Source organism: Ambystoma mexicanum, chromosome 5p (assembly GCF_040938575.1).
Source record: "Ambystoma mexicanum isolate Mex_15411 chromosome 5p, UKY_AmexF1_1, whole genome shotgun sequence".
NCBI classification, from domain to species: Eukaryota; Metazoa; Chordata; class Amphibia; order Caudata; family Ambystomatidae; genus Ambystoma; species Ambystoma mexicanum.
Genome location: NC_090930.1, coordinates 791,699,688 through 791,719,468, shown reverse-complemented (window position 1 = coordinate 791,719,468; position 19,781 = coordinate 791,699,688). Strand labels below are relative to the sequence as shown.

Here is a 19,781-nt window from a genome sequence, read left to right as displayed (position 1 = left end):
ATGTGCAGGCCATTCAGAAAGGGGTGAGGGAGAAGCAATGCACAATACATCAGCAGTAGAAATTAATAAGGACATTACGGACTGTCATGTTTCAGGTCAAGTCCTATCATAGGTGGAACAGGACTCAAATCATTCTATATTTGAAGCATGTGTGAGCCTGGAACAGGAAATACAGTCAATTGAAGTTCTGAGGGACAATCTGAGTGAAACTCCAGGGCTTTTTTGGACCCTAACAAACCCGGTGGAAGGGATTCCGGACATCTTTGTATCAGACACATGTAATTCAAAGTAGATACCAGCAATACGAGAATCTATGCCACAACTGCCTGAGGGAAACCATCAGAAATGGGCGATAGATCACTTGCAGCACTTAACATAGTGCAGCAATTCTTCATATGCTTCTATGATACAGTGGCATATGAGGTAAGAATGAACTCAGGGCTTTTGCTAGAGATAGGGACTCGGCATCAGAACAGAGCTATGCAGCAAGATCGCATTAATAAGATCTCGGTGGTGGCCCCAAACGATAATGCACCAAAGAGAACTAATGATGAAACACTGACAAGGAAAATTCAAGGGTCTAAATTGGAGGCTCGACAGGATGAGGTTATCGTGGCGGAAAACTCGTTCAGTAAAGACTCAAGGATGAATACTAAATTAAAGAAAAAAACTAAAAATATAAGCCCAGAAATTAAATCAGCTAAGAAAGGGTCCAAGAAATTCTTGAGGAAAATTGTTGCTGCTGCAAGAAAAGCAGCGCAATCCAAGATTGACTATTTAAAGCGGGGGAGAATTTGCCAGTAAAAAGAAATGATCAACCATTGAATGTGACGCACAATACTGTGGGAAATAATACACCAGCGCATCATGATCTGTCCAGCATATCTTCTCCTAAACTTTGTACCTCTGGTGATGTCCTGAAATCAAGAAAGAAGAAGCAATCTGTGAAGAGGGTGGCAGAAGGGGCACCTGATTTAATGTCAACCGACAAGGCGAGGGGATTGAACAGGATGATGGGAGAAATTGTATGATCGGAGTGGACCAACGGGGCAGCACCAACTGAAAGGGGGAATCAGCCAACCACAAGGGGCTACGAGTAACTAAGCAAGTCGGACAAAGTACACCTGGGCAGCAAGGCGGTGGTCATCAACTAGCTCTAAAGAAGCAGGGGCTTCACATAATTATGTCCCAATGAATCACCTGAGGAAAAAGACGATCCGATTTGATTCTTGAGTCGGTTTTTGAGGAAGACTGCAACATAATTCTGAATCGAAGTAGATTGCTGGTCCTGTTGTCATCCATCCAGCAGCTTAAGGAACTTTCCTCAACAGACTTAAAATGTGTCCACATATTTGATGAGGCCTATCTGAGGAAAGGTGTGATACACTTTCATTCCAAAGCGATAATGAACTTAGTGCTTGGTCAACAGGAGGAATTCCTGCTGAAAGGCTTTGAGTGCTATCAGGAGTGCTGAGGAGAATGGGCATCTGAAGATCAAAGAAGGCCCAATCTCATAGTGAGATGTTACTTCGACCAAGATCAGAGGAAGTATGTGCCATTTGAACCAGGAAATCCAAATTGGGGCTGGCTTACCACTGCGCTTCCAGCCTCAGCAGGAAGGAGACCTGGCTTCTAGAGATGTGATTCAACTCCTAAGCTGGAACTCACAGGGTCACAACTCATTTCTGAGCAAGGATAATAGAGGGACATGGGACATTTTTGATTTCATACTCCTCCGTGACACATGGCTCAGGTCAATGCCAATATGGGATGGGCACTCAATCCACTCTAAGCGGCCAAAAAAGGGTATAAGAGGGAGGCCTATGTGTGGTCTCCTTACAGCAGTATAAATTAAGAAACTACACCATGCTAGGAAAGTGCCAACAAGTTCTGAACTGTTCTGGCCGTAACGATTTCCGATACCATTATTAATGCTAAGCAATCATTTATTTTGATGATTAATATTTACTTAAACCCTTTGACTATGGAAGTGGATGATGTTATATATCATATATATAGGGTGTTAACACTTTGGCTTGTACACTAGGCTGAGGGAGTGGTGGTCTTAACGGGGGATTTTAACTGTAAGTGTTTGATAACAAAGGGAGGGTAACTAGATGAGACCTCTGGTATCTCCCCATACACACACATGTTGGCAAAGGTAAACTGCAGTCAGATTTGGTCGAGATTTCTGTCGAGATGGACCTTTGTGTCGGCTAGTGAGGTCTTGGGAGGACATCTATCGGATGTCCCAACATGGGCAAATGCCTTTGCATCCTCCACAATTGACTATTTTATTGTATTTGTATTTATTAATATTGCGCACTTAACCGAGAGGTAACAAGGTGCAGAGGCATAAAGAGGATTGCAAAGCTTAGTTACATACATACAGTAGCGAATTGGGTCCAGCTAGGTTACAGTACTGGAGCATCCAGAAGCGCTGAGGGCCGAAGAGGCAAATGGTTACAAGAAATATGCAAAATATACAGTCCTATATACAGCAAATTCAGGGAGTATCCTGAATTGTAACTTCTAAAATCAGTTGGCATCAAGTGTATACATACATACATTCATTTGTAGTGTGGCGGAGCCAGGGGCGTTATATATCATGATCCTTGAACCAATTGATAGTCTTAGCTCTGAATTGAGAATAGGGGAGATCCTCCCTACAGGGAGGTGGAAGGGAGTTCCAGAATTGTGCTGATTTTACAGGAAAGCTATTCCCTCCAGACATCGTACGTTTAAATCTGGGCAAAAGGAGGAGATTGGAATTGGCCCTTCTTGAAGGTCGAGATGAAGCTGGTCTGGAGAATCTAGTTATAAGGTATTGAGGGGCTGCTTGGTGGAGACATTTGTGAGTCAAGGAGATGGATTTAAGGAAGATTTTATCTTTAGTAGATAACAAATTGATCGATCTTCTAGTCTCAGAGATGCGGTCCTTCTTCGGGATACTAAGGGCCGCTCTTAGGGCCTTATTTTGTAGGATTTGAATTTTATTCGAGATATATTTATTGCAACCTATATATAGCGCATTGCAATAGTCCAACTTGGACAAGATCAGAGCCCTGGGTAGAGTAATGCAATTGGAGGGTGAGAGGAATGGTTTGGCTCCTCTGATAAGTTTGCATGTGTAGGAAGTGGCAGATGCCATAGCACTACTTTGTTTTTTGAATGTGAGTGTGGAATCTAGGTAGAAGCCAAGGGTTTTGACCTCCTTGGCTACGATGATCTTATTGTTGTCTATTACTAGAGAGGTGTAATTTTGGTCTAGTTTGTTGAGATTGGATGATGAACCTAGAATGAGGAGTTCTGTTTTATCATCATTCAGGCATAGACGTGTGAGGCCATCCATGCCTGGATGATGAGGTACACTTTGTTGAAAAAGGCCAAATCCTTATCATAATCCCCCATCAACGGGATGAGGATCTGGGTATCATCAGCATAGTTAGTGTAGGTGATACCCAGACCATCTAGATCATCAAAAAGGGGCTTCGTGAAAATGTTGTACAAGGTCGGGGAGACGCATGACCCCTGAGGCACGCCGCAGGTAATAGGCGTTGGGTCGGCCGCTGCTAATGGGGAGAAGACTCTCATCGTGCAGTTGTTAAGAAAGGATTGCATCCAGTTGATGGCCTTGCGAGAGAAGTGGGCTGCCGTTTGTAAGTGATTGCATAGGATCTCATGGTCAACCAGGTCGAAAGCGGCTAAGAGATCAAGAAGTAGCAATAGTGCAGTCTTACCCTCATCTCTCAGCTCATCGATCTGGGCCTTGAGGTCTATGAGGGCAGTCTCAGTTCCAGGTTGAGGCCTGAAGCCAGATTGTCAGACTCCTAGAAGGTGGAAGTGTTCGAGGTAATGTTGGATTTGTAGATATGCTATTTTATCGAGGATTTTAAGCAGGAACGGTACTGTGGTGATGGGGCGGTAGTTAGTAGGAGTGGAGGGGTCTAGGTTCGGTTTTTTGAGAAGAGGGAGGACCCAAGATTGTTTCAAGTTATTAGGTATGGTGCCTGACGCATTTATTAGTTTGGTAATAAATGGTGAGAGATCACAAGCCGAATCTTTTATCAATTGTGCAGGGCATAGGTCTCCATGGCAATTTGAAGGTTTGAGGGTGAGAATGACGTTTTCAACCTCTTTGGTGGATACTTTGTGGAAGTTGAAGTGGGGAATGGGCGTCAAGGAGTGCGTTCGATCAAGGAGTGTCGTTTTGGAGGTGAAGGTGCTCGGTTTAGTGGATGAGAGTAGGGAATCTTTTTTAATGCTTATCTTTGTCTTGAGCGAGGAAATTTTATTGGCTAGGGCGGTTTGTATACCTGTGCACCAGTTTTTATCTTTGAGGCAGGAGTCAGGTGCTTGGATAGGGGATTCTACTTCTTTCAGTATTGTGAAGAGTTCTCTGGTGTTAGATTTAGCTTGCGAGATTCGAGTGCTGTATGACATTTGTTTGGCAAGGATAATTTTTTTTTTATATTGGGAGGCTAGTATATTCAGATTTTTCTTATTAATTACAGAGGGCTGTGATCTCCAGATTTTTTCACATCGTCGCTTTTCCTGTCTGAGGGCTTTGAGATGAGGAGAGAACCAAGTGTTGATATGTTTCCGAGGTTTGCTCTTTCTTAACTTCAGGGGAGCTATGTCATCAAGAGATGAAAGCATGACTTTGTTGTAGAGGTCTACCATAATGAAAGGATCTAAGTAATCCGGGATGGCATTCAAGGTCGGTAGGATCAAAGGGATAAGGCTTTCGGGATTGATGTTCTTTTTGTTTCTGGTCTGGACAGCTGAGGCTATACTGGCGATTAGCGCTGGTGTCACCTCTAAGGTGAACAAGATCAAGTAATGATCTGTCCAGGGCTGCGGTAATATGGATGAGATCAGGACTGGGCAATTGTGCATTGCTAGCCAGTCCAGGGTTCTGCCTTTGGTATGAGTGGGAACTGTGATTTTCTGGATAAAGCCCAGTTTGTCTAAGGTGTTGTTAATTAAGGTAGCATTGGCATCTGACGGGTCACTAAGGCCCAGGTTAAAGTCTCCTAGTATGATGCTTTGGGAGGAATTCTTGAGGTTATTTGAAAGAATGTTTGTAAGGTCTTCTTCAAATGATCCTAGAGGACCGGGGGGACGGTAAATAGGGTGAATGGAAATAGTCTGGGTATTAGATAAGGTTAATTTCGCAGTTAAGGATTCACATGATCCTACGTTGAAGGGTGGAGAGATTTTCAGAGATAATTTAGTTTTAGCTATGAAGGCAAGACCTCCGCCTCGAGAGGTGGTGCGATCCAGTCTTAGTAGAGTGTAGTCATCTGGAAGGGCTAACATGATTGCGGGGCCTGCTGTTGGATGGAGCCATGATTCAGTGACAGCTAGGAAGTCTAAGTCTTCATTGTGCAGTAAGTCAGCTATATCTGTTGCGTGGGCTACCATAGAGCTACCATAGAGCGGGCATTTATAAGTGCACCCTTGGTCCCAGGTTGTACTGGTTTCAGAGGTGGTTGCAGAGTTTTATGAGTGCCTTTCTGGGCGCAGGTGGGCTTGCGGGAAAGTCTACTGTTCAGTTGGAGAGGATGCTGGGCTAAGCTAGTATTATGGGTGCTAGTACTGATATTGCTGTTAGTTAAAGGATCGTATAGTCTTGGGAGTCTGGCATGTAGTTTAAGATTCCTCTGAAGAACTGTGCAGGGTGTGGTGGTCATAACAATTTGTTTGTGGCGATTAGGAGTAGATTCATGAGGAGATGAGTTTAATGGCATGGTAGGATATTGGGTGCTCATAATGTAGAGTAGTGATCTGAGTAGCACCGTGTAGCGCATCAGGAGATACATTGTATGCGTGGGCGGAATGGGATTGAGGCTGCTGGCAGTTAGCGTGCAGTTATGTAACACCTAAGTACAGTTTTGCAGTGGGGCCTGAAAGGCAGCGATACAATTTGCAAACAACTATGTTCGGTTTTAGCACTAGAGCCTAAGAGACAGCAGTTCACATACATAGACAGTGGCACAGCTAGGTTCGATTTTATCACTAAGGCCTAAGAAACAGCAGTTCAATTGCCTGGACAATGGCACAGCTAGGTGCGATTTTAACAGTAAGGCCTAAGAAACAGCAGTTCAATTGCGTGGACATTGGCACAGCAAGGTTCGATTTTAACACTAAGGCCTAAGAAACAGCAGTTCAATTGCGTGGACAATGGCACAGCTAGGTTCGATTTTAACACTAAGGTCTAAGAAACAGCAGTTCAATTGCGTGGACAATGGCGCAGCTAGGTTCAATTAGCGTTGAGGCCTGAGAAGCAGCAATTCACATATATAGCCAGTGGCGCAGCTAGATTCGATTTTAACACTAGGTCTAGGAAACAGCAGTTTAAATGCAAAAGCAATAGCTCACCTAGAAGCAGTTGTAACACAAGTGCCCGAATGTGGCAATACAAAGGCATATAAAGCTTAGAGGCTCAATGGGTTGAAGAATAGCAATCAATTGCACAAGGCCTTATACAAAAGGTAAACAACTATTGATAACTATAGTGGTTAGACTGATCGTGACCTGGATAGAGCAATTGGTCAGCAAGTGCTAGACGGTGCCCAGAGAGATATGGAGTGCAGGTACTTGGCTTGCAGTGACCATAGTTGTCACGCGACTAGGTCATAAAGGATACCATGACTGACGTTACATGGTAAAGGATGGGGCTGCAGTACACATAGTCAATTAGCCATAAATAACTGTTGGTGGATCGGGACGGTGCAGAGTGGGTTTGCGCCATATACAGGTGGTTAGGGCATCCAAACAGCTAGGGATAGGTTTAGTTTAGTTGCTGGCAGTGTGAAAAACATTGGGGTGGAGGAGGTGGTTAAATTTGATATAATAAAAGCCTGAGTGATCACTCGGTGCTACCACTGAGTTTGAGCACGTCGGTCTATAAGATTATCGAAGAGTCCATGGAGGGGGGCTCGGTTGTGCTGTTGAGTCAAGGCAATAGGCTGGCCCGTTTCCATCCCAATATAGAGCTAGTCAATGTCGACTTAGGTAAGTGGTGGTCTAACTTGAATAAAGCAAACAAAAATGTATACTCAAACCCTGAGGCATTTCGGAACTACTGTCTATAAGAACGTGAAAACCCTGGTACAATCAAGCGTGGCACTTTCAGGGAATCACCCAAAATTTGATAAAAATATAAAAGGGAGAAAATGGTGCTAAAACAGCAATATCGAAATTGGTGCTAACAGTACAAATGTGGCAAATATATAGCAAAAAATCAAGATATATTGGGTAAAATCTCACACAGGATACCTGAGCTATATAGTGGACTTTGAACAGCAAAGATGGCAAACAGATGCAGTGTCAGTCAACTGGAGTATCGGAGGAAGTATGGGTGGATCATTTCTCATAAGAATCTGGCCTCTGGAATAGGGAGGGAAGGACTCAAGGGGTTTTGAAAGTTCCACAGGCTTAATTCTAAGCCTAGCTGTAATTCTAAGTTAATTCACCATCTTGACATTGAAATTATAATTGGTAAACTAAATAATTCCAGAGTGTCAGGACCAGATGGAGTGACAGCAGGCATTATAAAAAGTAATCCAGCTCTGTGGGTAGAGATTTTGCACCATCTCTACACCCACTTTGTCAAGGAGGGTAGATGTCCTACTTCCTGGAAGTCCTCAATTTTCGTACCAATTTTTAAGCGAGGTGATAGAGAGAATCCTCTGGCTTATAGACCAATCTCCCTGATCGATACAACGTCAAAGATATTCGCGACACTTCTCCTTGGGAAATTGACCAAATGGGCCGAGGAAGCTAACGTCTTGAGCTCTCTCCAAATAGGCTCTAGGAAAGGCTGTGGAACCATAGTTCATGGGATAGCCCTGACGGCTTGTCTGTCTGATGTTGGATCACCGACGGATCAATCACTCTATGTGGCCACAGTGGATCTTTCCGTGGCATGGCCTTCGACAACGTTAACATCTCTGAGCTTTGGGTGAAATTGTCAAACTGGGTGATAGATCCAGGATTATTATCCCTGATCCAACTACCTTACTCTGGGAATTCAACCCAAGTCAGACTAAGTATGCTGGTTGAATTGTCCAGGAAATATCTATTGAAAAAGAGAGTACACCAAGGATGTGTGTTAGCCTCCATTTTATTTAACCTATATTTGGCTGATCTTTGGGTGAAGAGTAGAGAGTGGGGAGGGTCTGTACCTAAATGGCCCAATCTGGAAGTAAGGTGCATTGCCTATGTCGATGATTTAGTGTTGGTAGACTACACACAGAAGGGTCTTCGACGTCAGCTAAAGGGCTTAGTGGATTATCTGAGAAAGAATCATCTGCAGAATAATCCTGAGAAATCATATGTTATGGCGAGTACAGCGCATAGGAATAAAAAGAGCTTTGTGTGGAAATGAGATGATACACCAATTCAGAGAGTAGAATAATGAATGATGCCTCAGACTCACTATATCAGTTAAGAAACATCAGAAACATTTAAGAGCATGATTAGAAGAAAAAATCTGTTCCTGTGTCCCACTGCTGATGGAGAGAAGAGCTAAATTGTGGGCGTTCTTTTTGGTACCATTTATTGAATTCTATTAAGCCAAGGTGACACCAATTTTTCCGTATGGCTGTGAGCTGTGGAATATCAGGGATAGGACATTTTTTGATGTTATGGAAGGAAGGATCCTGATGCGAGCATTAGGCCTTCCAGTTTCAGTTCCAGTGAGTGTCATTAGACTGGAACTGGGCCCGATATCCTGATGGGTGTAGTACACCAGAAGGTCCCTTTCGCTGATGGATAATTTGGAGCAGGCAGGAGAATCAGTGCAGGGCTTCTATATTAGGGCCCTAATATCTACATATTTGAATCCCTGATTGAAGAAACTTAGTAGCCGGTGCACTAGGATTAGAAGGGTATAGAAGGATGGGGAGTCATGAAGAGGAGGATTGAGTGTTGGGATAGATCCTTGGACCTACACGATTTGGGCAGGTTGAGGCTCTATAAAGGTAAGGAGTCCTTTTTCATGCCTCCCTCCAAGCCAGGGTCTTACTTGGAGCAGTTGCCATCAGCAAGATGTAGACACTGGAAGTTCAGATTGCAATGTCTTGCCACACTTGAGTTTTTGGGACCCATTCCTGCCATACCTAGTGAGAGGAGAACATGTAGAATGTGTAATAGGGGTGAAGTGGAACATGTAATTCATCTTGTGATGTATTGTCCGTTCTATGCAGAGTTGAGAATTAATACTTTTGAGCAATTTGTCCACTTAATCGCACAGATTATATCGCAGGATTTGAGGAGCAGGCCTATGACTAGTCCGCAAACATCTCTTATCTTGGCTTTGGTTAGGATGTTGATGAATGTTTTTTTGGAGTTGAATAAGGTCTCGGAACAAGATATTAGGGGCTTGGTGGCTATAAATAATGTATAAAGGACTTGGGGGAGGGTGGGCTCTGTGAGTTATACATGGGTCGGTATTGTGATTTTTCATTTTAATTTTGTTATATTTTTTGCTATAACACATGTATTTTATTAGAAATGTGAATGTGTAAATGTACTATATGTACAGAGAACACAATACAACAACAAAAATATTTGTATTCACCAGCCGGCACTGGTTTTCTCACAAACGAGGGACACTAGTGGCTCTAATTTGTACACTTTGATGTTGGATTAGATTTGTGAAAAATCCTACGATTTCCTGTCCTGACTCAGAAGTGTTAAATAACAACATTAAATCGGGATCATTGAGATACAAAGCACCAACAGGGAATCTGTGCAGCCCTCAACACAGAAGAGGGCACTGCCAAATGAAATCAATGCACATCACGTGAGTTTAACTTACAACCTGGAAGATCACAGATCAAGGGTCTGTGAGCGTGAAAGGTGCTTTTTACCAGTTTTATAATATATGTCATTTTTCAAATGCCAAGTGTAATCAGGCTTAATGGATCCTGCAGGCATGTGCACTAGGCCGGAGTACCCTTATACGTTTATCAAAGCCAGTCTCATGACAGAACACCATCAAGAGAAGAAATTTCAGGATAAAGTTTCACTGGGGTAAACGGAAAATGTGGACCGAGTGATCACACCGTCATGCATAATTGAAAAGCGCACGAGCTAGTCTTGATCTCTTAACAATACATTTAGGAGTAGCCGCCCAGCTAGAACAGATGTTAGACCACCTCATCCGGCTGTAGATTCTCAACTCCATTTAACTCTAATTCTCCCCCCTCTGGAGCTTGCTCCCTCCCTACTCTACCCAACCTTCCCAGTTCCTCTACTACCCATGCACCATTTCTTGTAAACCCCAGTGTGCTTCCCTTATGCATCACGCTCCTTTGCTTCCTAGATCTGTTTCCGCTTTATAAATCACATACAAACAAACACATACTAACATACAGTGCAGAGAACCAGTAAGGAATAAAGAAACACACAGGGCCTTATTTACAAGAGTGTTTTTCAATGGGAACATTCTGGGACTTGTAGTTCAACTTTTCACATTGTAAAACTCGGACTACAAGTCCCAGAATTCAAAGAAAAAACCAGAACTGGATAAAAACTTACAGATTGGAATGGGTCGTGTTGGCAAGTATGAAATCAGGGCAATATTACCTTACTTTCAAACAATTACACAAGTTCTGAAATTCTCACCTAAAAATGTACTCCCACCACTACTGATGTGAGTATGAGAGAGCTGCTGGGCTGTTCCCTATGCATGCATTCTATGTGCACACACGAAACATACAACCGTAATGATGGTGTCAAAAAGTCCTTATGAAAGGAACCCTCCTCGGTAAAGAAAAGGGTAACGCAACTGGATGTGGACCAGGACAGGAAATGCACCCATTTTATCTCCTGAAAGCTCACACTCACCCAAAACAGACAGATTAGTGACTTAAATAAAAATAAACCTCTAGGCTAGGACTACAATAGGAATGGACGGAGCTGTGAAATGGTCAGGTTCCTCCGTAGGTTGAGTTTAGGTGCAACTATTGTTTCGGTTATATCCTTCCTTTTTTGCTTACATTTTGGGTTGGCTGAGTATGTTACCCCAATTTCTGTTACCATAGAGTAAACCTCTTGCTCTTCCACCTGCCCTCTTTGTCACTGCCCATCATCTAGCACTGGTTCTGACCTGGTTCCTCTGGGCGATCTTCTGCCCCTTCTTCCAGCGGAGGATGGGCTTCAGCGGCGGCAGCTCTAGCTCCTCGTTCCCAATGACATGGTCGCCAAGACTGTAGGCTGCTTCAAACACAATCGGGGAGATGACATCTTTGACTCTTCGCTAAAGAGAAAAGAAAGAAAAAAAAGTTTATGCAACAGTGAATAAAACAGGAAATCAGAAAGGAGGACGACTATCGGCTCCCTACGAAGAGAACGTTTGTCAGAATGGGAGAGAGAGAGAGAGAGAAACAAACACCACTTGAGACATTCCTGACGTCTAGGACATCATCACTTTTACTTAGAGCTGGAAGTGATTTTTTTTATTCTTTTTTGGATCTCGGGGCAAACAAGCTGATGATAGTGGTGCCATAGGTTTCCTAGCCAAAGAGAAAGCAGTGGGGACTCCGAATTCTTGATATCAATGTTGTGTGGGCAACATGGGACTAGTCTGTATCTAGAAAGGCAGTGCTCAGCAGAGAGACCAGCCTGTTTGTTTTTAAGTGTTTTGATTTAAATACAAATAAACCTTTCAAAATTCATACAATTCCATCCAAATATAAAATCTCCTTAAGAATTAACATATAAGAGATCACACAGTTTAGGTCAAAATCTAATCAATTCAAAATTAGAGATAATTTCACGTCCATAAATCGGTCCACAATGTTTTGGCAGAATATGTAGAATAAAGATGTAGAAATCTAGAGAAACTGCCTACCCTAGCCTGCCTGCTAGCAGTGCATTCTGTCAGTAAATGTTTGATGGTCTCGACCTGCTTGGGATCTTTGCATAGTCTGCAGATTCTGTTCTCTTTGGACCTGGGTCAGCTTCTCTCAAGGATCTGTAGGGTGATGCAGATTCACACACATGTCCTGTTCACATGATATGTGACTGACGCTGTCTCGGTGCCACTGACCCATAGCAGGCTCTGGCGCGAAGGGGAATCCTTCGATTTCCCAATGGTCCAGTCTGGATTTCGATGTTCATACCAATGTTGGTGCATTTTGAGAACTAGTACTTCCTAAGGCAGCTGTCAAACGAATACCAGGACAAATAGTTTAAAGAACTTAGTCTGCTTGTTTGTCATAGCTGTTCTGAAAACTGAAATCTCAGATCTGAAGCAGGAAGCCTTACGCTAAACCCCTGTCTTGCTGTCCTATTACATCCGGATGTCTTCCCATTTAATGCTAAGTTTACAGGTCCAGTGTTTCTCACTTTTCACAGTTCCAGTTGGGGCACATCTCACAGAAAACCATTGCAGAACACTACACAATTGTACCATACAAAACCGTACAAAGACATTGGATCCCAGGGTTGTCTGCTGAGTGCAAGTTTCAGTATTCAGGACATTTTGCAGTGACAAAGAACAGATGCTTTTTCCCTCCCTGACAAGGTTCCCAGTTTCTTGTGTAACACCCCGAGCCAGTCCTCCTTTTTGCTTCCACTTGCCTCCTGGAACTTGTAGTTTTGTTTTCCCATTTCAAGGGTGGGTCTGCAAGTCACCGCATGCAGGACCGGCTCAAAGATTCCTCACGGAACAGGGAAACTTAGCAGCTATGGCCTCCCTGCCAAGTTTCCCAGTTTCATGCATGTTATCTCGAGCCAGTCCTACTTTCTGCTTCCACTTGTATGGTGGAACTTGTAGTTTTCTTTTTCCCAAAGCAAGGGTGGGCTTACAAGTCCCAGCATGTCATGCTGAATAAAATACAGGACTGGCTCAAAGATTCCGCATGGAACTCGGAAACTTGGCAGCTATATTTGTCTCTTCAGAAACGTTACTCAAAGGAGAACTATAAAATTGTGAGCAACAGCATAATTTATTTGGCACTTGCTGAATCCTAAAGCCTCTGGGGCCTGTATTTCCAGCTCTTTGTTTTGCTAACATGGTAGATGCCCCCCAAAAATGCAAAAGGAGCGATTTTTCAGTTTAGATAGAATAACTTCTTTTGGCTGGGCAGCAGGAGGTGAGGGGAAATGCCTCTCCCGCTCTCTAATGTGTGGACATTCTGAATTATGAGCACTTCCGGATACCAGTAAATGCATGCACTTATTGCAGAATAATCCATGTCATGGTGCGGGGGGCGGGGCGGGCTGGGAGTTGGCAGGTCTGGTGGGTTTACAGAAAGAAATACTATGTTGCTCCAAGGGGCGCCACATGCAGAGGGGTGCCACTTTGGACTCATAAGAAGCAGATCTGGCCACCTTGTAATGGTAAAAGCCTGAGATGGCATAAATCTTTGCAGGGGCTGTTCAAAGGGGAGTCTAGTTACATTCCATGAGCACTTAGTCACCAATGCAGTAAAATGAATAAATGCCTGGGATTTTGCCCCCCCCCGCCCCCCGCCTCCCAGTAGGAATAACATAATCTGCCTCACTTCCTGTTGTGATGGCAGGAAGCACACTTTCTCTATAACACACAGAAACTGACCAGCTAGGCTGCTATGCATTTAACCATATATTTAAAGGCTACTTGTACAATACACCAATAAATGAATATAATTGAGTATATGAACATTTACTAAACATGTTCTAGACACAACACAGTTTTGAGAAGTGTCATTGCCACCTATATAAAGCTCCAGAGAGGAAGGTCCATCCAGAATCCAATCTGTGCATTCGAGGGTGACACTCAATTCACTGATTGCATTGCTTCTAGCGGAAGCCTAGCACCCACGAGAGGGGCCGAGCGCGTTACCACCCACGGGAGGGTGCCAGCATTGGGCTTGACATTTTGTACAGAAGCTCAGGACTCTTGGTGGAGGGAGGAGGTAATGTTGAAAGAGCTATATTTGTACATACTATAGTTGTTCCTGGTGAGTAGACTTGCAGGACGTCGTTGCAGTTACAACATGATTTGTTTAGAGCCAGAAAATGCAGAATCCTTTTCAGGCTGAGAACACATATGAATTCCTTGTAAGAGTGCAGCTGCTTAACTAGGACGAAACGTTGGGGTGGTGGGGGTGAGTTGGGCTATTCAATTTTAAAATGACTTTGACAAAACAATGTAAAACCCATACAGTCCCTAGTCCCACCTCATTTTACACTATGGGTCAACACAAATGCATCACATTTTTCTTTTTCATTGTTTTTTTTATTTATAGAAAGATTTTCATTGCGTTTCTCGCACAAGAGAAAAAAATCACAAGCACTTGCATAATAAACAAAATGATCCTTTCTAAGATAGTTTATTTATTTGGATTTTTAAAAGCTCTCACGGCCCGCGGGCATCGAGGCACTGTTACAGGAATTGTTTGTTTTTTAGTTGCGTAATTGTTTTTTTTTTGTCTTAGTTGCGTATTTATAACACGCTTAAATACCCAGAGGTTTCTAAGTGCGGACCTGGGGATTGAACCTGTTTTGCTTCGTGTGGAACACGTTGTCGCTGAGCTGTCCTCCCAGGACAATATAACTTTTTTCTAAGTTCTGAAGCAAGACGAATTATATGTTGGCTGAAAACTAGTGAGAGATTTTAAAGAATCATATCGAGAAATGAATAATAAATAATTTAAATGTTTTTCTTTTTGTTTGCAAATCCCCACATATTTCTTTTCTCCCTCTTAATATGTAGGAATCTGTTTACATGACGCTACAGTTTGGTTTGTACTATAAACAGGTGTGTTGAGGTGATGTGAAGCATAAAGCATAAGGTTTTTGAAATTATATTTTCTTAATTAGCATTACAGTGCCCAATCCATTGCAGGTGAATTCAGAATCCCCTATCTCTCTACAAGCAGGGCCACCAAATGAATGAAAGCAATGGTGGGTTACTCTATTAGAGAAAGGGACACCCGGGGAGTGAACTGGGATATTTAAGCTCCCGCCCCCCATTCAGATAACTGAATGCAATAGCTCTGATTGCTAGAATTGAGGGCTCATGCACTACAAATTTAGAGGTTGTAAATAGAGCTCCAGTTTAGCTATTTTAACATATTAAAGGAAAAGAACAAGTAAAGAAAACTCGGAAAATGAGAGTCAGTAAAACAAAGACTTCATAGATTGCGCTGTGTTTACATGAAGGCTTGCAACTGTGGAGAATCCTGTGCAGTCTTCACCTTGCTGACAGCCCTGTTTTTTACCCTGGAATGTCTTCCTGAGTTCGTCATTCTACTCCTTGTGCATAGATTAGCTGCTCCTCATTACGTTTTACCTCAGACTTGAAAGACGCCAGGAGGACTCTACCTATCTCCCTGCCAAGTGTCTGACTGCCATTTTTAGTTTTGGCTAGTTGGTGGCACGCTAGTCACTATCTATAAACTGAAACTATTGGCATGGGGAGTGAACATAGGAGAGAGATGGAATGAGAGGAGGGACACACAGCCTGTGGGTGTTGTTTAGATATTTACCCCGCCATTGAGCGCCTTTGGCGATAATGCTCCCTTTGGTCATTCCCAACCTTTACTTGCCCCTCCCCACACAAAACACACACCCCTGGGATCATTTTCAGTTAGTTCTGGGTATTTTAAGAGGATGCCAATGGTATTCTAAGCAGTCTTCTGAAAGGCAATGGCGTATTTCCATGCGTAATCCTACTCCCAGTGTAATATAAATGTCTTAAACAAGTATTCCTTCAGCCACAAACGCTAAGTGTGGTCTTGCACCTGTTACTTGTGCGGAATTCCTGTTGTAAAGACTAATGTATTGGTTCTTGTTTAGGAATTAAAAAGGCATTGGCCAGGCAATGCCATAATATGCCCAGATGTTAATACCATTTCCCAGCTGTTGCCATCTTATAACAAGATAGTACCATTAGGGCGTTACCTGGGAAGTGCCCATTGCATGTCTACAGAAAAGCAAATGCTGTTGGCTTTGTCAATGCGTGTTTGGCCATGGAATTCATTTACTGAAAACATTTGATGCATTGAAATATTTTGAATTTAAAAAATATGATGTCTTAGAATTTTTGAGATAACAGTTGAAGTCCCGAAATATTAACAAACTCTTGTAATCCCACCGTCGTGCAAACTCAACGCCCTATATCTCGCCCCTTCGCCACAAATACAAAGATTCCAACTGGATAACAGCTGTCATCACTAGTTTCCCATGCTAAAAATAAAAGGTCTCTTTTCCTTTCAATCTGCTGAGGGGCAACAGTAGCAAGATTGTGCCGTGTGGGACTGTTAGCCCCCCAGTATTCAAAGTGGGAACCTTTCGGTAAATGACAATGGCTGACGCCAAGAAAAACCTTCAGCATCCTAGCCTACCACTCAGCACCAACCACTGTGAGCTCCAAACACATCACCGAATGTCACCAATACAGCAATGGACGTGCTTTACTGGCATGTTAGTAGTACAAGAAGTCACTTAATTATCCAATTGAATAAAACAAGCTTCGGTATATTCCACTGTTAGCCGACGTTTTCCCCCACCGTGTCCTTCCCTTAATGGGACAGTACACGGTAACATCCACTGTAATAGATGACGCTCTGTTTACAGTGTTTCTTTTCTGTGCTTGCTTTAGTTATAGGAACTGCAAGGCCAATGAAAATATTAAACAAGCATTGCCAACAGTTTGGGCTTTTGAGTAGGCAAGGGAAAGGTACATGCCAGGCACTGTATTAGTGTTATTAACTGGGCATTGATGGAAGCAGGTTTCAACTGGTGCAAGTACCTGGGCCTCTAATAGCAGTGCCTGGCAAATGCCTAATACTTAAACACAAGCCAAAACTGTTTGCTTTGCCAATGCTTGTTTTCAACAGGACTTCAGTGAAGGACACGCAGAGTGCTTATAAATCGAGGGGCTGAAGGCAGACCTGGTTAAGACACTATTACACCAGTAGCAGGTTTACAACTCCAATTAAGTAATTAACTCGCAAAAGACTGCCTTGAAAAAACACTGACAGGCTCTCAGAGTGCAACGTTTGAGGATAACCTAATAGCCCACTAATGAATGGTGTGGATCCAGAGCATGCTTTGCTTACTAAACACACAGTTTTCTCAATGCGTCTCCTGGTGTGGGTATCAAACCGGCCTGACCTGCTTGAATAGACACTGCCCTGCTTCCAAATTCTAAGCTGCCATTGGAGTTACAAATCGCTGGCATCAAGCGCCCGAAAGTGTTGCTCTGAGTGGGCATTATGTGACCTTGGCACACTACATTCAATGTGAACAGTCTTCCTTTGAGTACTCTTAGATGAGCATCCCCGCCCTGATTGAAAACAGTGTACCTTTCATTCTGAAGTAGGAACCCATTCCTGAATCATAGAAACGTGCGGGTTTCATGGGAACATTTTAGAATCTGGAAAAATGAAAGCAACAATGCCTGCCTATTGCCCACTCTAACACGGACAGTTCCCGTCGTGCAACATTGTGTTTCCATAATTATTGAATAAAATAAAAAACTGGCCTTCGGCTCATCTAGCTTCATGTCCAATCGGTTTCCGTGCCACCCAGTTCCTGCTCACAAGATCATGGCTGGTGCCCCTAGGAAGCGGGTGGCTCACAAAACCTCCTATGTCTCGGCTTGCGTGGGTGCATGAGATGTGTAGCTTTTAACATGTATATCTGGGCATGTTAGTTCACTAACATTATTGCTGTCTTTAATACGCCATATCATTTTGTTCAGAAAGCCATTCATGCAGTGTATATGTTGAGCAACACAGGGGTGAAAAGTATTAACATTATGGACCTCAATTCACTCTACAATCTTTCCTTGAAGCAAGACCATCATGAAGCGATTTGTAGAGGCTCAAATGAGATCGGTCAATTGACAGGACAGCTAATTTACAGGTCAACAAAGGCATAGAACATCTAACTGGAGAAATGGATATAAACCACCGTTACAGGATTTTACATTAACACAAATGTGCATCATGGATCGAGACCTGGCTGTCGGTCATCGTGCCGCACTGCCCTAACACCGCTCCCCTCCTGCTGATCTTGCACGTCCCAAGCCGGCACCCTTTGCCTGCCAGCTGACCCTGCTCTACCCCATTCCGCTTGTCCCTCTTTTGTTTTGCGTTTCCAGTGCTGCTCGTCCATGGTGCATGGGGTGTGTACATTCATCTGCCCAGACAGGGACTACTTTTCCAGCCTTTCTTCTCGCCTGAAGCTGCCATCTGACAGGGGGCACCCGTGTATCCCCCACTTTTGTTTTCTCATTAACTTATAGAGGACATTCCTTCCCACCACTCCCTCTTCTCCTTTTATTTCATTTGACCGTTCTCCCTTTTTCGCCCCCCCATCTGCTGGCCACAACCTAAACGTGTCCCACTCCCACTGCAGATGCTTGTTTCTGCAGAAACCTTGTATGACGAACACCAGGATGTCGTCACTGCGTCCATAGGTGAAGCCCCTTATCATGAGGCCAGGGAGGTGAAGCCGCTACCCGATAGTTTCCCTGGGGGTGGTACGCAGCGGGAGGATCTCATGGGGAGGGAAACCCCCTAAGGTACCACTGATGACTATTCGGAGAGAATGTGGTATGTCCACCAGACAGTACCCCGTATCTCACCCACTTACCCTGTCCACACTCCATCTACCCCACGCACTTCCATATGTCTCTGTAGGGTAGATGGTATCGCTCTCTCTGGAAATACTGAGATGAGGAAGAGTATGGTTGACTTAGAGAAGGCACACTCAGAAACTGGGACGAAGAAGAAAACTGACAACCCAGTGGAGAGAGAGAGCATTACCACTGAGATGAGTAGGAAGCTCTTAGCAATGAAGAATACCCCGTGGAACAAACATGAGCAGACTAGACAACCTAAACCAACCAAATTCCAGCATACAATAAAAAGGGAAGAAGGACTTCATTTTTGGCCGAATCCTCGCTGGATAAACTGCGAGAGCAAGCAGAGAACAGATTTGGAGGCAGAAGAGGACCGGGATGCTGAGAAGGGAGCCCAAAGCACCAGAGCTGACCCTCGGGAGAGACGGCGAGCTAGTGGAGTGAGGCACTAAGCATCCCTGAAGGCAGGAAACCGCACCAAGTGCAGGGAGCGTTGCCAGGAGGAAGGCTTCCATGGCAGAGCCGCCACAGACTGAAGAATGTCCGGGAGAGCGCCATGAAGCGCGCGGATGACTGCAGGCACCTAGAAGGAGCCGGAACTCTCACAGACCATGAGATAAGATATGTGGGTTGCCCAAAAAGGTGCTGGGGCAGAGAAAGCGGGCGTCAAGTTGGAAGGGGCATGAAAATCCCAGAATGCAGGGTCTGGGACTCTATCTACCAGAATGAAACAACTGTTATATACATCAGGCCTCATAGTACTTGGCAGAAAAGTAAACCAAGCCTATCAGAAGACCTAAAGAAGAAAAGTGAGTCTGGAACTCGCACCCATATTAAGAAAAGCTTCATCCTTGATCTTCATAGTCACAGTACCTGGCAGGGTAGTGAACCAGGTTGGCTGTGAAACTAGGCAGCATACACAGCCAAGCGATTCCCCTGCTGCATTTTGAACATTGGGAAATGCCAAGAGAAAAGAAGCAATCGCTTGCCAGAGAGAGAAGCAGGGGATGGAAGTAATTCCCCAAGTGTGTTTGTGAACATTATGCAAAGCCAAGAAATGAGAAGCAATCTCTTGGTATTGCGAGAAGCCTGGAGAGCGCCAGGGAAGCCATGAGATGAGATGCATTCTCTTGGCATTGCAGAAAGCCGAGAGATAACCAGGAAAGAGAATCCTTCCCCCCTGGTG

At 43.8% G+C, this 19,781-nt stretch overlaps 1 protein-coding gene across 1 annotated transcript in view; it reads right to left on the bottom strand.

The window, feature by feature from the left end:
* Positions 1 to 19,781, bottom strand: part of ITGA9 (integrin subunit alpha 9) — a 1,159,507-nt gene that overhangs the window by 569,938 nt on the left and 569,788 nt on the right. The window contains exon 16 of the mRNA XM_069613210.1: positions 11,123 to 11,272. Within this exon, the coding sequence (XP_069469311.1) occupies positions 11,123 to 11,272 (150 nt within the window). The remainder of the gene's footprint in view (positions 1 to 11,122; positions 11,273 to 19,781) is intronic.